Here is a 20,007-nt window from a genome sequence, read left to right on the forward strand (position 1 = left end):
TGGTCTCCTGCCTTCCAGTTCCAGCCACGGACAGCACTCTCCTTTTGCCTTACTCAGACATTACCATTGCTAGGTAAAAACACAGTGTAAAACAACCACCCCTCGCCTTCCTCCCCCACACACCATGGCAGCTACTGCTTGCAGCACTGAGCCAGGGGACCCTGTGGCAGCAGCACTCAGGCTGGGCCCTGCCGTTCCTCTGTCCGGCTGTTGCAGGAAGCAGGTGAGCTAAATCTAAGCCACTAGCATTGCAGGCTGGCAGACAAAGCGGTAATGCCGCTCCCTCAACTTTGGCCTGCCAGTGTGCTCGCTCTCGCTCTCTCTCGCTCTCTCACACACACAAAATTCTGTTGAGGAAAAAAGGAGTGGGGGACTAAAGTTGAGCAACAAAAAAAAAAGCCAACATAACCACGCTGCGCCTTTAAATGACCCCACGCGCTTCATTCCCCTGCTCTTCCCCAACACAGCAGGGAAAAAAAATTGTCCCCACCAGGCTTCTGTCCTAGGGAAACAGGAAATACCGGACATTTTACATGTCTGGTATTTTCTGGTGATAGAAATGTAGCCGTGTTAGTCTAGGGTAGCTGAAACAAAATACAGGACTATGTAGCACTTTAAAGACTAACAAGATGGTTTATTAGATGATGAGCTTTCGTGGGCCAGAAGAAAATAGTAACAATAAAAAAAAAAGAAAATAGTCCTTTGGTATACATGGTTGTGACTATTTTCTTCCACTATTTGATCTGAGGAAGTGGGTCTGGCCCACGAAAGCTCATCATCTAATAAACCATCTTGTTAGTCTTTAAAGTGCTGCATAGTCCTGTATTTGGTATTTTCTGTGGGGGGGGGGGGGGGTTACTGGATGGGGGACGTGAATACAGAACACCTGGCAACCCTAGACCCGAGTAGCCCTGCCACACTGTGTGCATGGGGTAGACTTGCACTGCAAACTACCCTGTCCCCCACAAAGCAAATGAAAAATTAGAGAGCGAATGTGATGGGCTTCTAATCACTTCCTTTCTCCACAGCTACAGCACACGCAGCCCAAGAGTACACATAACGGAGGCTATTATGCTGCTTCTTGATTTGTTCCCCTTTGGTTGCTATGTAAATGCATCTTTTCAGGAAAGCCAGCTCCGCAGGGCATGTGGGACAGGGCCTGCCCTTAAGCCAGTGCTCAGATAATAGCGACCGACTCAGGTCACAGATACTGCTACACCTCTCAGGCCTGTCACTGTGGTTTGGCACCAGCCCATTTGGCACCGGCTCCGAAGGCTTCAGTTAAAGAGATGAATGGGACAGAGCGCAGGAGCTAAACTTGTAAGATCTATAGCAAGCTCCTCTGGAGAAGTGTCTTTAAAATAGTCTTTCAAACCCCCAAGAAGTCTGCTTTTCCCACTGAGAGGAAAACATTCTTTATTTTAGGAACACTTTGGACAGGGCACTGAGCCACCTTCCACCATGCTGCTGCGTGACCTGAGCATGACTTACCCAGGCGTGCAAGAGCAATTTGCTGCACCATTTTTAATGGCTTCTAAACCCAGGTAAATCATAGTCCTTGGCAGCTAAGGAAAGGCCTAGAAACTACTGCCAGGAAGCAGAAGAATCTCCAGCCGGCAGATGAAGATCAAGAAAAAAAAACCAAAACCACACACGTGAGCCCGTCGGGCATGTAGGCCTGCGGCAGGAGGAAAACCCAGCACTGGCTACCAGACAGGGTAGCTTGCTTGATTGGCCACGCCACAGTGATTGTCGACTCCTTTCGCCAGGCGGATGTAACCTTTTTCGCCCCATTGCTCAGACCAGCTGCGGGAAGATAAAGTCAAAGTGAGAGAATCTGGGTGGGAACAGAAGGAATTTTGAACATTGTCACGAGGAAAAAAAAAACCCAAAGAGTTGCCCCAATATGCTAGAGGCCAGCGGCAAGGATGCATCGGGCAGCTGTCCTACCCAACTGATTTTGGGACCTCCAGGCTATCGTGCCGGATTTATGCACAAGCCAAGGAAGCTTGTTTATCTGAGGACCTCAGATTATTAGGGACCTCTGAATACAAACTATCACTAGTCTTTAGTTGCAGCCTCGCCTGCGTACCAGTATCTATGCAAATATAAAGCTTTATTATTTCTATGTTCATTGTCTTTTTTATTACAATACTTTTTTTGGTAATGCTATGGAGCCTCTTAAAACTTGACATAGCTTAGGGCCTCAACAGGACTTAATCTGGTCTCTTTATTGGCTGGCCTGGCAGGGCCAAACATGGCTGCATTGGGCAGATATGCATTGGGTCTTTCCCTTCTGTCGTTTTGAATTGCCCTCTGCCTTGGTCACAAAGGGTCTGGCTACACAGCAGTGTTACTTCAGAATAACTGACGTTATTCCGAAATAAAGTCCACGTCTACACTACAAGCAGTTCTTTCAACATAATGTCAAAATAACGGTGAGCCAGAGGATTTCGTACACCGATTCCTGTAACCAGGAGTGGCCCGAGGCCGGCTGCAGCAGCTCTCAGACTTCCTGCTGTGTAGACAGCGCCGAAAGTCAATAAAAGCTATTTTGACTTAAGCGGCGCCATTGACGTCACGCAAGTGGCTCAGCTTATTCCAGCTTTAGCCCTGCTGTGTAGATGTACCCAGATGGACTAAATCTGGCAGCTTCCACCAAGACCTTGCTCCAGAATGACCTGTCTAGCAAGCCTGGCCTTCTCCTTTCAGGAGTGGCCAGGGAGCAGGCAGAGAAAGTAGCTAAGTGGCACGGTAGTACTGAGGCTTGTTCAGCACATCCGGGGAGGGCGTTTTGATGCCTTTGCGCACACAGTTGGGGGTGGGATGGGAGCGGGGTGAGCACAGTCACAGTGGGAGCAGGTCAGGTGCAGCCCGACGTGCGTGTGCCCCAACAGTGTCTCGGGAAGAGTTCTCTCTCGCCCAGCTCCTCCCCCTCACCTGTTCTTTAGGAGCCAGTAGGCAACGCTCTTCCCATTCTCCTGGGACGTGCCGTAGCCAACAGCGAGCATCGCATGGTTCACGATGTTGCTGCACTGGCTGCTGGCGAAGACACCTGGGAAGAGCAAAGCAGGAGTGAGATGGACTGGGGGGGGGGGAGGCGGTGTCGCTCCCCCTCGGAGTAGAAACAGACTCTGGAGGAAGGTCCCAGAAGCTAAGAGGGGAAAACTCCCGCAGGGCACTGGACTGATGCCGCCAGGGCTGCTTTGTCCCTGCAGGCTGTGAGACACGAGGTCCCAGGAGCTCTCAGCATGCCCAGCTGTGGAAGGAGGAAATAAAGGCCCCCTGGGAGGCGAGGCGAGTTGTTCTGGGTGGGAATCCGGACAGCCCAGCTCCGGCTCAGTGAAAAAGCCCTGAGCCGAAGGGCTGGAATTCTGTGCCCACTGTCCCAGAGGGATGTCGATCTGGAGGGCTCAGAGAAGAGCCGTCACCACGATAAAAGAATTGGGGCTTGTCTCCAGCTCTGCCACTGCAGCTCTTTGCAAAGACACTTCCCATGTCCCTGGGAGAGGCTCTCCGCTGGCGTAGGCACTCCTCCTCCCTGGGACGTGGCAGCCCTGTCAATGGGAGAAGCCCTCCTGTCGGGGCAGCGCTGGGTATGCTGGGGGCTATGTTGATATAACGCCGCTGCGCAGAAAACCTGCCCCATAGTCAGGCCCCCATATGGCAGAGGGGAGGTGAGAGAGATTACACTTTCCCGGGGCAATCAACTCAAGGAGCTCAATTTATTTAGCTTCAAGTGCAAGCTAAGTACCTATATGGGAATGAATATTTGATAATGGGCGCCCGAGTCTAGTCGACAGAGGCATAACACAAGCTAATGGCTGGGAGAGAAAGTTAAACAAATTTGGACTGGAAATAAGGGGGAGACTTTTCCCAGGGAGGGCAATTAACCATTGGGACAGTTTTAATCAGGAGTCACAGTGGATTCTCCCTCACTGGCAGTTTTTTTTAAAATCAAGGTTTCTTAAAAGAGCCGTGCTAGCAATTCATTCAGCCTGTGTTCTCCCATAGCATAAGAACTAGGGGTCACCGAATGAAATTAATAGGTAGCAGGCTTAAAACAAACAAAAGGAAGTTTTTCTTCATACAGTGTACAGTCAACCTGTGGAACTCCTTGCCAGGGGATGCTGTGAAGGTCAGGACTTTAACAGGGTTCAAACAGGAACTAGATCCATTCACAGAGGTTAGATCCATCCAGGGCTATTAGCCAGGGTGGATAGGAATGGTGTCCCTCGCCTCTGTCAGAGGCTAGAAATGGATGACAGGGGAGGGGTCGCTTGATTCCCTGGGTCTGTTCACACCCTCTGGGCCATCTGGCATGGGCTGCTGTCAGAAGACAGGATAGAGGCTAGATGGACCTTTGGTCTGACCCAGTGCGACCCGTTCTTATGACAGAAGATTAGGTCAGTGGTTTCCAACATGCGGTCTGCAGACTAGGCCTTCGATTTCCAAAGGGGCCTCCCTTCAAAAGGTTCAGAGTCTGCGAACGAAACCAGGTTGGAAGGCACTGAACTCGATCATCGCAGCGACGCTTTCTAGCCACAGCCCCCTGAGGCCCTCTGGCACCTGACTTGTAGAAGTGGAAGGCGAAGTTGTTGGCATCCACGGCAACAGAGACAGGGCCGACGGTGCCCACCGCCTGCTCCAGAGCCGTCTCGTTGCCCTGAGGGACCAGCAGGAAAGAGGTGCAGTTGGCGGCTTTGTCCTGGGGGTTGTAATGGCAGCTGAATACATCCTGCGTGGACAGAAAGAGGACGACACGGGAGCTCCCGCACTGCTCCCGGGAGCTGCCCAGCCCCGCAGCCCGCGCTTGCCTATGTTACCTTCTCCAGGTAGGGGTAGACGAGCTCCGAGTTGATGCCCCCGTTGTCCCGCACGTACTGGAAGGCCCGGGTGATGTAGCCCCCGTGGCAGCCGCTGTTCCCCAGCCTCCGGGAGCAGTCCATGAGGTTCTGCTCGCTCAGCGACACCAGTTTGCCCATCTTCTTGAAGACCAAGCCCTCCAGGGCTCCAGTGGCGCTGAAAGCCCAGCAGGACCCGCAGTGGCCCTGCAGGGGAGGGAGGCGGGGAGAGGTGGAGAATCGCTCAGCTGGAACCTGTTTACCGCTCGCTGCGTGACCTGGGCCGTAGCCACACAATGGCTATGTCTACACAGCTTTCCTCTTCCGCAAAAGCCTATGCAAATGAAGCACAAATTAGCATATTGCCACACGTCATTTTGCATAATTAATTAGGAGCCCTTTTTGTGCAAAAACCCTCTTGCACAAGAACCGTTCTTCCTCTTTTTTACAAAAGAACGGCTCACGCGCAGGAGGGGCTTTTTGCGCAAAAAGGCTCTGTGTAGATGGCACCTTTTTATGCAAAAGCGGCTCCTAATTAATTATGCAAATGAAGTGCAGTAATATGCGAATCTGTGCTTCATTTGCATAGGCTTTTGCAGAAGAGGGAAGCTGTGTAGACATAGCCAAAGTGTGTGGCCTAAGGGTGTCCCACGGGCAGGTGCTGTGTGCTGACTGGCCGGCCAGCAGAGAACCCCTGCTCCAGATGAAGTGCAGGAGTCTCCGGGAGGCAACGTGGTGCAGGAGGGCGGGCTAGAGAATCGTCGGGGTCTCGCACCAGGGACACTGGAGTAGCTGCAGCACCCGCAGGGAGCAGCCGGGGTGCTCTGGTGTGGCAGAGCGGGGGCGGGGGACTCACTTCGCCTCCCTCTGGGGGTTGCTGCTCGACCGGGCGTGGCACTTGGGGCTGCCTGCACCCCGGAAGAAGCAGGGGGGCGAAGGCTCATTCCAGGGCACTTCATGAAAACTGGGGCAGGCCAAGGGCCGACCAGCTCCACGCAGGCTAGTTGCCACCGCCCCGTCGGAGGGATGTTAAATCTCGGTTAATTGAACAGTCGAGTAACCTCATGAATTCTTATTGGTTAGTCAACTCGTCTATAGGCCCTGGGGGTGGGGCTGGCAGCCAGCGCGCTCCGGCCTCACTCCCACGGGGCCCCCGCCACTCCGTGCTGCCGCCTCTGCCTCAGGGCGCCAGGCGGGAGCTGGTCTGTGAAGGGAGCCGGTTTCAAAACCAGCTCCCCTCGCGGACTGGCTGCCTGCCGCCCGTCTGGGGGGCGGTTTGAGCTCCCGGACCCAGCATGAGCCAGAATCGAGCCAGGCTGCCTGCCCGGCTCCTAAGACACTTCAAATGCAGAGCCGCAGCAGGGGTAGGTCCGGGATCCATTGCAAACCGGGGCTGAGCCAGGCCTGCCCCTGGTACCCAACCCCTGAGAGGACAAACAGAGGGGACAATCAATGGTGCTCAGAGCTGAGACAGGCCCATGTGCAGGGAACTGCATAGGAGGAGGCTCTTGCACCGACAGCAGCTAGGAGGGGGCCAGCCTGCTAAAAAATGTACTGGTGGGGGGGAAGGGGAGGGAAATACATGGAGTCTATAGCATTAGCCTATAAACTTTTACTTCTCGGTTAATCGACGGTTACACTGTTACATCCCTGCCCCGTCAGCCTGGCTGGGCACTAGGGCCCTGGGCTGAGCTCGTTTTCCAGAGGGGCAGGTGCAAGCCGCAGGCAGCGGTGCCGTCCTGACAGTGGCCAGGCCTGCCTGAGGGTTGTCGTGTCCCGGCCTCGGGGGCCAACGGCCAGGAGCTCAGGGCTAGGGGGTTGCTATGGCTGGAGGCTGGGAGGAGGAGTTAGGTCTCCATCAGGGTGCTCTCTGCTCCGCCCACCTGGTTTTTCACAGGCGTGACGTAACCTTTGGCACGCCAGTCCACCTCCTTAGGAGTCTCCCGAGCAGCCGACTCGTGGAAAAGAGCCGCCTTCCCGCCGTGTCGCTCGGGGGCGTCGGCGAGGAAACCGTTCAGCTGCTGGTTAAACTCTTCGTCCGTCTGCAGGGAGCAAGGAAAACTTCAATCTGGAAGGCGGGTGACAGAACGCCTAGCCAGTGTCACGGAGAACCACTTGGCCGACAGGAGACCTGCATCTGTGAGGGGAGCCGGTTGAAAAAACAGCTCCCCCTGCGGACCGGCTGCCTCTTGCCCTGTGCTGCTGCCTTGGAGAAAGAGGCAGCACGGTGGGGTGGCAGCAGCCCGTCTGGGGGGCGGTTTGAGCTCCCCGACCCAGCATGAGCCAGAACTGAGCCGGGCTGCCTGCCCACCCGGCTCCTAAGACACTTTAAATGCAGAACTGCAGCAGGGGTAGGTCCCGGACCCATTGCAAACCAGGCCTGCCCCTGGTACCTGACCCCTGGGAGGACAGACAGAGAGGACAGTCAATGGTGCTCAGAGGGGAGCCAGGCCCATGAGCAGGGAGCTGCACAGGAGGCGGCTCTTGCACCGACAGCAGCCAGGAGGGGGATGAAGAGGCAGGTGCGGAAGGAGGGCAAGTTATAAAACCGTGGGGCTCTGGAGCCAGTGGGGGCAGCAGTGGGTATGGAGGGGGGTGGGGCCAGAGGAGCAGGGTCACAAGTGGGCATCCTGGGAAGGAGGGAGGCTGCGACGTAGCATGTGCCAGGCCCAGCAAGGAGCCGCACGAGGCAGGGGAGGAAGATTCGGGTTTGGCCCTGCGGGTGCCTTGCCCTGCAGCCCAGCCCCAGACTCTGCACCGGGGGCAGGTTACCAGGTCCCCGAAGTGGTTCATTTCCAGGCGGTAGCCGTGTTTGCCCAGAGCCTCCTCTAGGTTGTGGTGCTCAATCCGCCGCAGGTTCTTCTCCCAGACGGCCCTGCGGAAAGCTTCCGCCTCCTGCCCGGGGACAGAGCGACAGCGTGGTTACGCGTGGCCGCGGCCCCAGCTCCCTGGAAGCCGACGCCCAGCGGGGTGGGCCGCGATGGGAGCTGTTCTTGGTACCAGCCTGACCGGGGCGGGGAGGGCAGAGCAGTGAGGTTAGGGGATCGCAGCGACCCCGTCACCTCAAGCGTGTGGTGTGAGGTGCTGGGAAACGTGGGGCTTCCCCCCCCCCCGCCAGCCCTCACCAATTCTCCACCGCTGCTTCCAGGGGCCGACGTCCCCTCCTCTCCCAGGCCTGGCGAAACAGGGCACCCCTGAAAACGCCCCCTTCCCCGTCTCCATTAACCCCCAAGTCTCCCTATTTCCAGCTGGGAGCAGCTGTGGCAAAATCTAGCCAAAGAGGCTGGATCCCCCCGAGGGGCACAAATCCCTCCAGGAGCCAGGGGGGGAGGAGAGGGGAGGGGACCACAGTCCTGCACCTGTTGAGGCTCAACCCACCACCCAGCAAGGAAGGAAAGAAGAAAACCCCCCCCCACACACACACACACTCCCACAGGGGCAATCGGCAGCCAGACCCAGAGCCTCTTGGCCAAGCCGACTCACAGGCAGCCTGGCTGCACCCCGGCCTCGCCCCATGGCCCGGCGGCGGCTGCTGCTCTCAGGCAGCTGAGGCTGGGTGCATGGGATTGCAAGGGGGCCCTGCTGGCTAATTCCCTCCCCCCAACCTCCAGACTGCCGGCTGGAGCCGTTCTCTGTGGTCGGAGCCACCAGGGCTGCGGGACTTACATCAGGATACTGCTTCCCATGGAAGCTCTTCCAGCCCCTCCAGATTTCCTCCAGGGCCGGATCCAGTGCCCCAACCACGCCCAGCAGGACCGCCAGGGCCCCCAGCAGCAGCGGTGGCTGCATCGCTCCCAGGCTGGTGGGTTAAAACGCGCCCGTTAGAGTTTAATCCCGGCTGCTCTTCCTGGCTCCTGGCTCCGCAGCAGCAAGTTGCCTTCAGTCCCCGGTGTAACATGGGCCAGGACGTCCCTCCCCTTCCCGCGATCCTGGCAACCGAATCCCAGGAAACTCATTTAAAAGCCCCCTCTGCCCGGCAGCTCCTCTCCAGGCCAGGCTGAAAAGTGCTGGCGCTGGAACAGCCACCGAGTGGCTCCCAGGAGGCAGTGGGGGCTCTCGGTCCAGCTCCTAGCTGGTTACACCTCAGCGATGGAGCCGTTGCCCAGGATCCCCTTGCGTGCCGTCTCAGCAAACCCATAACCAAGCCCTCCCCCAGGTCGGCCGGTCCTGCTGAGGTCTGGCGGGCAGACGGGAATCCAAGCTCAGGGCCAAGAGCTGAGCCCTTTCCCTCACCCCTGCACCAGCTGCAAGGTTACTGATTGCACCTGGGCCCCTGCCTGCCCCGTATTCAACCCAGGGTTAGACAGCGCGGTGCAGCAGGCTGGAGCTCTGGCTCTCCAGCACGGCGTCGCCGCCCTGCATCACAGCAGAGCGTGGGGGCCGCCGGCCCTGTCCACGTGCCCTTTGCACTTCAGGCTCCCTGGGCCCGGAGCTGCATTTGCACTTTGGCTTTCTCCAGGGTCCAGCGTGGGGCCGGCGCTCACTGACCATCATCAGAGCTGGGAGACAGGACCGCCTGATCCACTCTGGCAACGCCGCACTGCCCGGTAGCTCTTCCCGGGGCTAGCCCGGTTTGTGCGGACACCGTAGCACCAGGGCTGCCCAGCGATGGGCACCTCCCCACTGCCCGAGATCAACAGGAAACGCGGCTGCCAAAGCGAGGTGCCGGCCAGGCAGGGTCGCTGCTGCCACAGCTGCAGCCCAGGGCAGTGGCAGCAGTCGGAAGAGAGCGGGAAGCAAAGCAGCAATGGGACTGTTCAGGGGGCTCTGCCCCCATGTAAGCTTGGGCACAGCTGGGGGGCGGGATGCAGAGGCAACAGTGGGAGCCAGATGGGTGGGAGCAGGGGCAAGGCCCCTTGAGGGGCTGGGAGCAGGTAGGAAACAGAGACCCTCTTTCCCCACTCTAGGAGGTTCTGCCTCTCCCAGCTCTTTCCTTACTGCCCCCATAGACAGCAGCCGTGTTGTTTTCTTCACTACGTGGAAAATCGATGCTGCCGCGCTGGATCTTCCCGAGTTCCATTTAGTGGGTCTCCGATCCTGGAGCTGCTCAGTCCGATCCACTGCCCTAACCCCCTTCATTTGCTCAAGTTAGCCCTTTGGAAATCAAGGAGCCTACTTGCAGGTCCAGCTTGGTGGATCCTTCCATTTAGTTTCAGCAGCAACCGAGGCGGTCCCCTACAACCAGTTCTTCTCGGAGGTCCTCACTGCTCACCAAGACCAAGCTGGAAAAGGCTTCTCCTGCTGTTGGCTCAGGGCCTACTTGGTGAAGGTCAGCGATCACACCCAGGTAAACATGGGCCCTGCTAGCACTTGTCTGGGAAGTTAAAATCGCCCAGAAACACACAATTCCCGGCGGTCTTGATTTCACTGCCATGTCCAATGCAGATCCTGGAGCCACCAGTGCAGAGGAACCTCGAGTAGCTTGCTTTCCCCAAGGGATTTCAGCCCCGACTGTTTCATGCATCCCATCACTCCTCGTTTCTGCCTCATCTTTAACACACATCGCTACGCCAGTGCCTTGGCTCTCCTCTGCACCCCTTCTTACCAACAGTTCTTTGATCTTGGGGCTGCCTCCTTCGGGTCAGCTGCCCAACTAGCACTCTCACTTCTTGCCCAGGCTGCTGGGAGGTGTCACAGAAGCCTTGACCTTGGTTCCCCTCTAGGACCAGCTCCTTTGGCCAAACTCGAAGGGTATGTCTACACTGCATGGAGGAGGGGCAGGCTTCCCAGGGCGAGCAGCCGAACTCCCACTCACTTAGCTTGAGCGGCCAAGCCTGTTTGCCCGCTGGGATCCAAGCTCGGGGGAGAGGCACTCCCGTTCCGCTGCAGCAGCTTCTAGGGGCACAGTCCCTGCCCCACAGCCTGCACTGGCAGCTCTGTTGGTTACAAAGAGGTTGGGGGTTCAGTACTGGCCTCCCAGGGCCTGATGCTGCAAACTGCAGAGGTCACAACTCAGCTCGTACCACTCGCTTTGTTTCCCTCAACCGATAACTTAAGCTTCCACAAGTGAACGCTTCATAAAAAGAGCCAGACAAGTTCATGGAGGCTGGTCCCTCAATGGCTATTAGCCAGCATGGGCAGGGATGACATGCGCCCACCTCCGTTCGCAAGACGCTAGGAATGGGCACCAGGTGTTGGATCACTTATTGCTTGTTCTACTCGTCCTTTCTGGGCCACAAAGCACTGGCCACTGCTAGAAGACAGGATAATCTGACCCGCATGGCAGCTATGTTCTTAGAACCGTTCAAACACCCAGTGGCAACAAGACCTGTGAAATGATACCCAAAGTCAAGAGCTTTCTGTGCTGAGACACGAACAAGCTTTGTCCATCTCCATCATCATCTGTGGGATGGTTTTGGATCAGTGTGTGTCTGGGATGAAATCTACAATTACCGACATTTATTAATGTACCTTTCCAAGCCTCCTCATGAGCAAGAGTCTAGACGCATCATGGACAAATGTCTATGACACCAATATTTAAAAAGGGCTCTAGAGGCGATCCTGGCAATTACAGACCCGTAAGTAACTTCAGTACCGGGCAAATTAGTCGAAACAATAGTAGAGAATAAAATTGTGAAGCATGTAGAAGAACATAAATTTGTTGGACAAAAGTTAACGCGGTTTCTGTAAAGGGAAATCCTGTCTTACTAATCTATTGGACTGTGTCTAGACTGGCCAGTTTTTCCGGAAAATCAGCCGCTTTTCTGGAAAAGCTTGCCAGCTGTCTACACTGGCCGCTTGAATTTCCGCAAAAGCACTGACTTCCTACTGTAAGAAATCAGTGCTTCTTGCGGAAATACTATGCTGCACCCATTCGGGCAAAAGTCCCTTTTGCACAGAAGGGCCAGTGTAGACAGCTCAGATTTGTTTTCTGCAAAAAAGCCCCGATCATGAAAATGGCGATCGGGGCATTTTTGCAGAAAAGCGTGTCTAGATTGGCCACGGTGCTTTTGCAGAAAAGCATCCGTGCCAATCTAGACGCTCTTTTCCGAAAATGCTTTTAACGGAAAACTTTTCTGTTAAAAGCATTTCCGGAAAATCATGCCGGTCTAGACATAGCCTTGGAGTTCTTTGAAGGGATTAACAAACATGCAGACAAGAGGGATCCAGTAGATATAGTATACTTGGATTTTCAGAAAGCCTTTGACAAGGTCCCTCACCAAAGGCTCTTATATAAATTACATGGCCATGGGATAAGAGGGAAGGTCCTTTCTTGGATTGAGAACTGGTTAAAAGACAGAAAACAAAGGGTAGGAATAAATGGTAAATTTTCAGATTGGAGAGGGGTAACTAGTGGTGTACCCCAAGGGTCAGTCCTGGGACCAATCCTTTTCAACTTATTCATAAATGATCTGGAGAAAGGGGTAAGCAGTGAGGTAGTAAAGTTTGCAGATGATACCAAACTGTTTAGGATAGTCAAGACAGAAGCAGACTGTGAGGGACTCCAAGAAGATCTCACCAAACTGAGTGATTGGGCAACAAAATGGCAAATGAAATTTAATGTGGATAAGTGTAAAGTAATGCACATCGGGAAAAATAACCCCAACTATACGTACAGTATGATGGGGGCTAATTTGGCTACGACAAATCAGAAAAGAGATCTTGGAGTTATCGTGGACAGTTCTCTGAAAACTTCCACACAGTGTGCAGCGGTGGTCAAAAAAGCAAATAGTATGCTAGGAATTATTAAGAAAGGGATAGAAAATAAGACCCAGAATATCTTACTGCCCCTGTATAAAACTATGGTACGCCCACATCTTGAATACTGTGTACAGATGTGGTCTCCTCACCTCAAAAAAGATATTTTGGCCTTGGAAAGGGTTCAGAAAAGGGCAACTAAAATGATTAGGGGTTTGGAACGGGTCCCATATGAGGAGAGGTTAAAGCGACTGGGACTTTTCAGTTTAGAAAAGAGGCGACTGAGGGGGGATATGATAGAGATCTATAAAATCATGAGTGGAGTGGCGAGGGCAGATAAAGAAAAGTTATTTATGAGTTCCCTAAATAGAAGAACTAGAGGACACCAAATGAAATTAATGGGTAGCAGGTTTAAAACTAATAAAAGAAAGTTCTTCTTCACACACCGTGTAGTCAACCTGTGGAACTCCTTGCCAGAGGAGGCTGTGAAGGCTAGGACTATAATAGAGTTCAAAGAGAAGCTAGATAATTTCGTAGAGGTTAGGTCCATAAAAGGCTATTAGCCAGGGGATAAAATGGTGTCCTTGGCCTCTATTTGTCAGAGGCTGGAGAGGGATGTCAGGAAACAAATCGCTTGATCATTATCTTCGATCCACCCTCTCTGGGGCACCTGGTGCTGGCCACTGTCGGCAGACAGGCTCCTGGGCTAGATGGACCTTTGGTCTGACCCAGTACGGCCATTATGTTCTTGTTTCTCTAGGAAGCTGGTTTTCCTGTTGGCCAGTAAGCCACAGTCCAGCCCAACCTCAAGACCCATTTGAAAATGACTGAAAATATTGCAGGCGTCTTCTCTCAGCATTCAGCCCCTCCCTTCTCTCCCTGGGCTGTGGCTGCCGCAGACTCTCACACATCCTCCCGCAGTGCTGATAAGTAGAGCTGTTTGTGAGCAGCATGACGGGAGGCAGAAATCGCATGTGTGATGGATAAGGTCAGAGAAACCGGGGGAGGAAGAGAGAAGGCTGTTACTTTGCATCAAGGTTTATCGCAAGGCGTGGGCGATCGCAGAGCTGTGTGTGAGGCACTGCTCCTTGGGTTCTAAGCTCAGGGCCCTTCCCACAGGAGCTCAGGAGAGCAGGAAGGTGGTGGCTAATGCCTAGGGTTAAGAGGAGGCAGATCGAACAGTCCCCTCCCTCCAATTACTTAAGCAGGCAAAGGATCTGGAAGACCATCCTGCCTACAGCTCCAAGCCTGTTCCCTAGCTGGAGGCCTCCTGGCTTTGTTGCAATATCAGTGAGGCCCATTTCAGAGAGAGGAAACTGAGGCACATCTCACACTGGGAAGCCCGTGACAGAGCTAAAATCCAGCTCTCCCACCTCTCCCCCTACCCCATGTGATGCATCTTTAGTACCTACACTTCAGTTAGTCTATAAGGTGCCGCAGGACTCCTCGTCGCTTTTGCAGATTCAGACTAACACGGCTACCCCTCTGATCTTTAGTACCGACACCCCCCAAGAGCCCATTACTCCTGTGTCAGCTTCACAGGAACAGGATTTCCTCTCCCACTTCCTCCCAGAGCATATACGGCTGGGCTGGTCAGGGACACCCTGGATCTGTCACTCCAGCAAGCTGCCCTCCCTGAATTGGTTCTGCCCCTTGATCTATGTAAGTGTTGCTGTTGGTGGGCGGAAACAACACACACGACTCCATAGCACGCCCTTTGGGAAGTGGGTTCGATTCTCCATTTCCCTCTGTGCATCCTTTACCCCAAGGCCAAGCCAGTGTAAGATGGCACCAGCTCAGAATGAGGATACACGTGTGGCACTGGGCAAATGACTGCATGTGCTGGCCAGTCCAGCCCCTCGGCCTGAAGGAGCCTACACCCTGAAGCAAGCGAAGGCTGCAACAGGTGTGTGAGGCCACGTGTCTGGCTAGGACAGCTGCAGCAGCCACATCAGCCATCGAGTTCGTAGGTTAGATCTGGGGCTGCGGCAGAATTTCTACAAAACAGTGAGTCTATCGGACAAAGGCTGCCAGCCTAACAGCCTAGAAAGAGTGGAAGGGTTACCAGTTAGGGGGGAGGAACTATAAGGCACTGTAATGCCACTGTGTTAATGGAGAACAAATGTGAGGGCTAAACATAGCTGTGCCGTGGGTGGGAGGGGGCTCGCTGAACGTTAGAAGCTGGCAGGTAGGTTTCGGCGAACTCCCTTTGGGAGAATTTTCTGGTGCATTTGATACTTTATAATTTTCCCCAACGATGCAACAAGAGCTCTGCCCCTAGGCATCTGTCTTCCAGACACCACACTGAGGGCCCTTTTCTTTCCCCCTTAAACTACTGCAGTGTTGTAAATAATGCAGCGCTGGGGGTTGTGCGTCACAGCAACACAGCTCTTCAGAATGTGGCAATATTGTTCCAACATAGCTCAGTCATGAAAGAGTAAGCAAAGGGCACAAAGTTTTTAGCCCCTGAAAGAAAACAGACAGACAGTTTCTAGCCCCTGAACACACACACACCCTCCCATTAACGTAGCATTGTCTAATGGCTTTCAAAGACCCATCACCGTCGGGCCACTAAGCATTAGAGTCAAGATGGAAGATGTAATCTTTCGAGATTTCATTATCTCACGCAGCTTGTCTCAATCTCTAGGGACCCTCATGGCTGCCCATCACTTGAGACTAATAAAACACGGTGCAGTAATCAAGGGAGATGCTAGAAAGTTTTCCATGGGGGGGGTGGGCAGAAAGTGGCTTTTGGATTAAGCTGAATTTTTTGTGAACTCCTCCCCAGTAGATACTTTTCAAACCCCAACACTGGAACAAAAAAGTGTGATTTTAAAAACCAACATTCTGGCCCCTCAGAGCAGAACATTTTAAACAAAGAAAGAAAAAACAGGGAGAAAAGGACTTTCCTATTTTTCCCATAAGGAAATAATTCCTTTCCCAACCAGCTCTGGAGAGCAGTTCTGTTCTCGTGGAATATTATCCACACTCGGTCCACGAGTACCACGTGCTTCCAGGTGCAATTCATTTGAACACGCCAGCCACACCTCATGAGATACAGGAAGAGAGGCACAACCTCAGCATCACAGAGGTAGGGATGAGGTGAGGGGCCGCTGAGAGGAATACGGTGGGAACGCTACCTAATTTGTCCATAGAGCCCAATAGGCTCTAGTAACAGATTGGAGACGGTCAATCTCCCAGCTACTGCAAGTTCTCAATCCCTCTTGTAGAGAGAGAGAGAGAGAGAGCACACACGAGCCCCTCTTCATGGCATGGAAGAATCTTACAAATTCAAGGAGTGAACTTGGATGATCACAACAGCGGAGAGATTTGGAAACGCTGCAGAAGGACTTTAAAAAAAAATGCTGCAGAAGCATTAAGTCCACTTAGCGCACAATATGACAAACTGCCTTGGGCTCTGAGCGCTAGAGAGCTTACGAGGCAGGTTGGACATTGCTGGTTTCCTACCACACAGTCTAAAGAGTCAGGAGGAAAAGGAAAGGATGCAGCAGGCTGGGAATAAGGGCCTGACGGGCTCGGATCTGTCATAGAATCAGAGCTGGAAGAGACCTCAGCAGGTCATCAAGTCCAGAGCCCCTGCCCAAGGCAGGACCAATCCAAAGTGTTCTGCAATCTGTTGCTCTTTCAAGAGTGAGGAAGCTGTTCGGATTAAAGAGGGGAAAGGAACTATCCTGGCAGTGCACAAGGGCTTTGTTCTCGATGGACTCTCACGTACCTGGGTCTCCGGCGGCTAGGAGAAAGCAAGCAACTCCAGTCCTCTTCTCACTGCGCTAGGAGGCAGCCAGCGCCTTCACTCCGAGAAGTGTAGATGTGTGCAACTTCCTTCATCACACCACCCTCCCCCACCAGTGCTGCTCAGCCTCTTACCCAACAGGACTTCCGGGAGCAGCGAGAACGTGATTACAGCACAGGCAGGCAAGGCAGAAGCAAAGGGGAACAACGGGTGAATAGCCATGGGCAGGAGGTGCTTCAAAGCTCAGGCAGATGATGCTTCGCACTTACCCAGGAGCTGTGGCTCGCGCTCTCAGGTTAATTAACCCGCTGCTCCCTTGAACAGAGGGTCAGACTGAGGGATGAAGGGCCGCCTTCTCAGACTCGCTGCCCCAATTGCGCAGCGAGATGAGCAGAGACAGGCCCGTGCTCCCCATCTGCCCACCTCTCATGGCAGTACCAGGCCTCAGATATCAAATGGGAAGTGCTTACATGGCCTGCGAACAGCCATCGGTGGGAGATGCCGGGGGCTGAGCTCCTCTTGCAGTCAGGCCAGAGGAGGCGAGACCCTGCTGCTCCCCCTTCCGGGGAGCTCAAAGACCAGAGAGAGCACAGCTGGGTCTGCTTCCAATATTTTAATGAGTCGCTACCTCGTACACTCATAATTATAAAAGAATAAGAATCCATAAAAATATTTTCTTTTCATAATACGCACTTAAAATACTCGAGGGCAAATCCATGTGGTTCATTAGGGTGGGTTTCTCTTTTGCTTTGCCCCTGACAGAACCCTTGGCGTGGGGGAGGGAGGGTGGCTCCCCTGAGGTGCAATTGCTCGACCCCCTCTCTCTGGAACTGCAGTTCCTGTTGAGCAGGAAAATAAAAACCAGAGGAGAGTGTTCGCCAAATAGATGCGCGAGGGAAACAGTCACTGACCCGCAGAGAACTGAAGCACAGCCAATTTCAGTGCATGTCTGAAAGCTCAGGGCACTGGGGAGGAAAGCAGGGGCGGGGACACAGCACAAAGAAGGGTAGAGGGGAGGGAAGGAGGGAGAAGGGGGAGTAAATAGTTGCATAAATATCCATCGTGGGGGGCAAAATCCAGACGCTGCAGTTTCTGTACAGGAGAGTGCTGATCTGGTTGTAGCCAGCTGCTTCGGCTGCCATGCTACCTGTTGGCACAACTCTGCCCAGGAGCAGCGGAGAAAGGTGCCAGAGGATGCTGTTGCCAGCCCCGGCTGCTTCCTCCTATCTGCTCTGCAAAAAAATTAAATAAAAAACCAACAACGAACGACTAGTGTTGCATGCTTCCGCGGCGCTCTCCTCAGATCCCAGAGCTCCTACGCTCATCACATACGGGCCACGAAGCAGCAGCAGCGATCAAACCCCGTAGGACGTGGCAGTGGGTAATTCTCTCCCCTCTCCCTCCTGGCTTAAGGCAGCTGGTTGATGCGGCTCTTCCATCTCCAGCCCAGGTCTGGAGGGCTCGCAGGTGAGTGCACAGGGTCAGCTGAGGTGCGGCGGAAGGAAAAGGGAGAGACGCAGAGCTCTGCCTCCAGAGACAGGCCACTGTCCGCTGAAATCCCAGCAGAGGGGGAGTAGCAGCAAAAAAAAGCAATTAACAGCCAGGCCAGAGAGGTGAGTGGCTGAGCAGAGCTCCAACCTGGAAAGTGAAGGAAGGGGACACTGTCCAGAGGAAATAGGTTGGGTGCCCTCCCCTTCCCCCCTCGTTGGAGATGGGCACTCGGTGGTACGTGCCCCGGATGAGGAGGCTTTCGGAGGGGAGTGGCAGGGCAGAGCTGAACTGTCAGTGTCCAGTTTGCAGAGGCCTGTGCGCTCAGAGGTATTCTTGTAGAAAGTGCAGCAGCGTGATTTCATAATGCTCTCCGGACTCGGGGCACCGAATACTGTGTCTCTCGTTGGGGTAGATCTGCGCAGAAGCAAAGGTGCGGCAGTTAGCTAGGAACACGGCGTTTGTGACTTCCCCCCGTCAGCCTGCCTCTCGATGCTCAGGGCTGAGTCCATTGGAGGAGAAGGTCTGGAGAGACCCCGCGCTCCCTTACTGCGGCAGGCTAGCTGCAAGCCAAAGGCCTGAGAAGCCCACTCAGTGGTCAGAGCAGCCAGGGGGCAGAGGCCACCTGGGGAAATAATTCCCCAGCAGAGGAGGCCGAACAGGAGGCAAGAGGGTGAGTCCAGATTGCAAACCACTCTTCCGTATGGGAACACAGGGCCGCTCAAGCGGTGTCAGAGCGCCACCTACTGGCCGGGCCTGTGCCGTCAGCTGCCAAAGTCTCCCACAGGCAGGAACGGCTTCTCCAGGTTTAGCAACATCCACACTCCACGTGTCAGGGAGGGGGAAGTTTTCCCACTGCCTCCAGGCTAACGAGACCTCCCCCTCCCCCGTCAAGCCAGTGCCCCCTACCTGCAGCTGGTAAGGCTTTCCAGCCCGGATTAGCTGGGAGACCAAGAAGTTGGTGTGAAAAAAGTGCACATTTTCATCCAGGAACCCATGGAGGATCAGTAAGCGGTTTGGCCTGGAGATGAGACAGGAGGAGAGTCAGAGCAAAGCCCAGCAGAAGCCCTTTAGCAGGGAGCTGCCAGCCAGCACCTCGCCCACTTGGCAGGGAGCTCTGCCAGGCAGGGGCGAGGAGGGTCAGCGAGCACAAGGCCACCTGCAGAAGGCAGATAAGCCGAGCAGCAATCAGGCTACCCAGAGCCTGGAACTACCCCCACATTCAGACGGATGTTCTCTGCGCTGAACAGGCTCCTCCCCAACCAGCCCCCCTTGCTCTCCTTCTCCCCTTACTCTCCTTCTGGCACCTTCATCTGCCTTCTCAGTGAGGCAGCTCGGCCCAGTAGGGCAGGTGGCTGGCAACCATCAGATGTACCTTGCTCTGGCCAGGACTCTTCTCCCAGGAGGACTTAGGCCCCACCGTGCTAACTGCTGGCTAGCACCCTGACATGCCGTCTGCAGGCCAGCGCTGGCTGTGCTTCGGGAACCAGGGAGGAGAATCCAAGGCCCAATCAACAGAGCAGGAAGGATTATTCCCGTAAGCTTTTTAACAATGTCAACCACACCCGTGCACCCCCCCCCCCCACCAAAGAAAGCATTACACTACAGAGTCCCTATCATGCCTCACACCGCAAAGGCCTACTTATAAAATCCAACCCACAGTACTCACTCGTTGGGGAGCTTTTCTACATGCAGCGCCACAGAGCCGGCCTCGTAACCTTGCTGGTTGTTCTCTGGGACGTCCATGTACCGCTCGGTGTATCCTGTATCGTACGCCATCCAAACGGTGACAGGGGCACCTGCTATAGCAACCTGCCAAACAGGTATGGGGGGGTTAAGCTCTCTTTCTTGGACCAGCCCACTTGTGCCTGCATATGGCCTTTCTCTCCTTCCAGCCCTGGTCATATGCACTGGAGTATCCCACAGCCAGGGAGGCAGGGACTGAGAGGTCTGGATAGTTGGTGCATTTCTTCCCCCATTTCCTATTTGCCTTCCCATTCAACTCCTCAAAGCACTCTGCAGTGCTGGTGGTACCCGTCCCACGGGAAGGTAGGCTCCAGTCAGGTGTAGGGTGGATGCAAAACTCATTCACCTCTTTGGGACAGGGACGGTCTATGTTCTGTGCTTGTGCAGCAACTGGCACAACGGGATCCCGGCCTGGGACTGGGGCTCCTACGTGCCCCGATCGCACCATTCAACTGACATGCTCGGCAGGCTCCAAACACGAGTCTCCCTCTACGCGGTGCCTAAACCCTGTCTGCTTGGGTCCCCGCATGCCACGCC

The 20,007-nt window shown here is 54.5% G+C and overlaps 2 protein-coding genes and 1 long non-coding RNA gene across 5 annotated transcripts in view; 1 reads left to right on the forward strand and 2 right to left on the reverse strand.

Annotated features, from left to right (window-relative positions):
* LOC112544295 (uncharacterized) overlaps positions 1–2,132 on the forward strand; it is a 5,233-nt gene extending 3,101 nt beyond the window's left edge. The window contains exon 2 of the long non-coding RNA XR_003087632.2: positions 1,029–2,132. This is a non-coding gene — a long non-coding RNA (uncharacterized LOC112544295). The remainder of the gene's footprint in view (positions 1–1,028) is intronic.
* Positions 1,400–16,654, reverse strand: LOC102463027 (procathepsin L-like). The gene is made up of 8 exons (XM_075903061.1): positions 16,219–16,654; positions 8,511–8,643; positions 7,617–7,739; positions 6,728–6,886; positions 4,827–5,051; positions 4,570–4,738; positions 2,941–3,055; positions 1,400–1,806 (listed from the first exon to the last, which is right to left on the reverse strand). Exons 2-8 carry the CDS (start codon positions 8,631–8,633, stop codon positions 1,707–1,709), a joined length of 1,014 nt encoding a protein of 337 aa, XP_075759176.1. The 5' UTR covers positions 8,634–8,643; positions 16,219–16,654; the 3' UTR covers positions 1,400–1,706.
* A 180-nt stretch (positions 16,655–16,834) lies between these two features.
* The window catches only part of DPP9 (dipeptidyl peptidase 9), a 30,254-nt gene continuing 27,081 nt past the window's right edge, over positions 16,835–20,007 (reverse strand). For all 3 annotated transcript variants that reach the window (XM_075903056.1, XM_075903054.1, XM_075903055.1), the window contains 3 exons: positions 19,394–19,536; positions 18,634–18,745; positions 16,835–18,141 (listed from right to left, as the gene is read on the reverse strand). In XM_075903056.1, the coding sequence (XP_075759171.1) occupies positions 18,049–18,141; positions 18,634–18,745; positions 19,394–19,536 (348 nt within the window). In that variant the 3' untranslated portion in view covers positions 16,835–18,048. The remainder of the gene's footprint in view (positions 18,142–18,633; positions 18,746–19,393; positions 19,537–20,007) is intronic.

Source organism: Pelodiscus sinensis, chromosome 19 (assembly GCF_049634645.1).
Source record: "Pelodiscus sinensis isolate JC-2024 chromosome 19, ASM4963464v1, whole genome shotgun sequence".
Taxonomy (NCBI): domain Eukaryota; kingdom Metazoa; phylum Chordata; order Testudines; family Trionychidae; genus Pelodiscus; species Pelodiscus sinensis.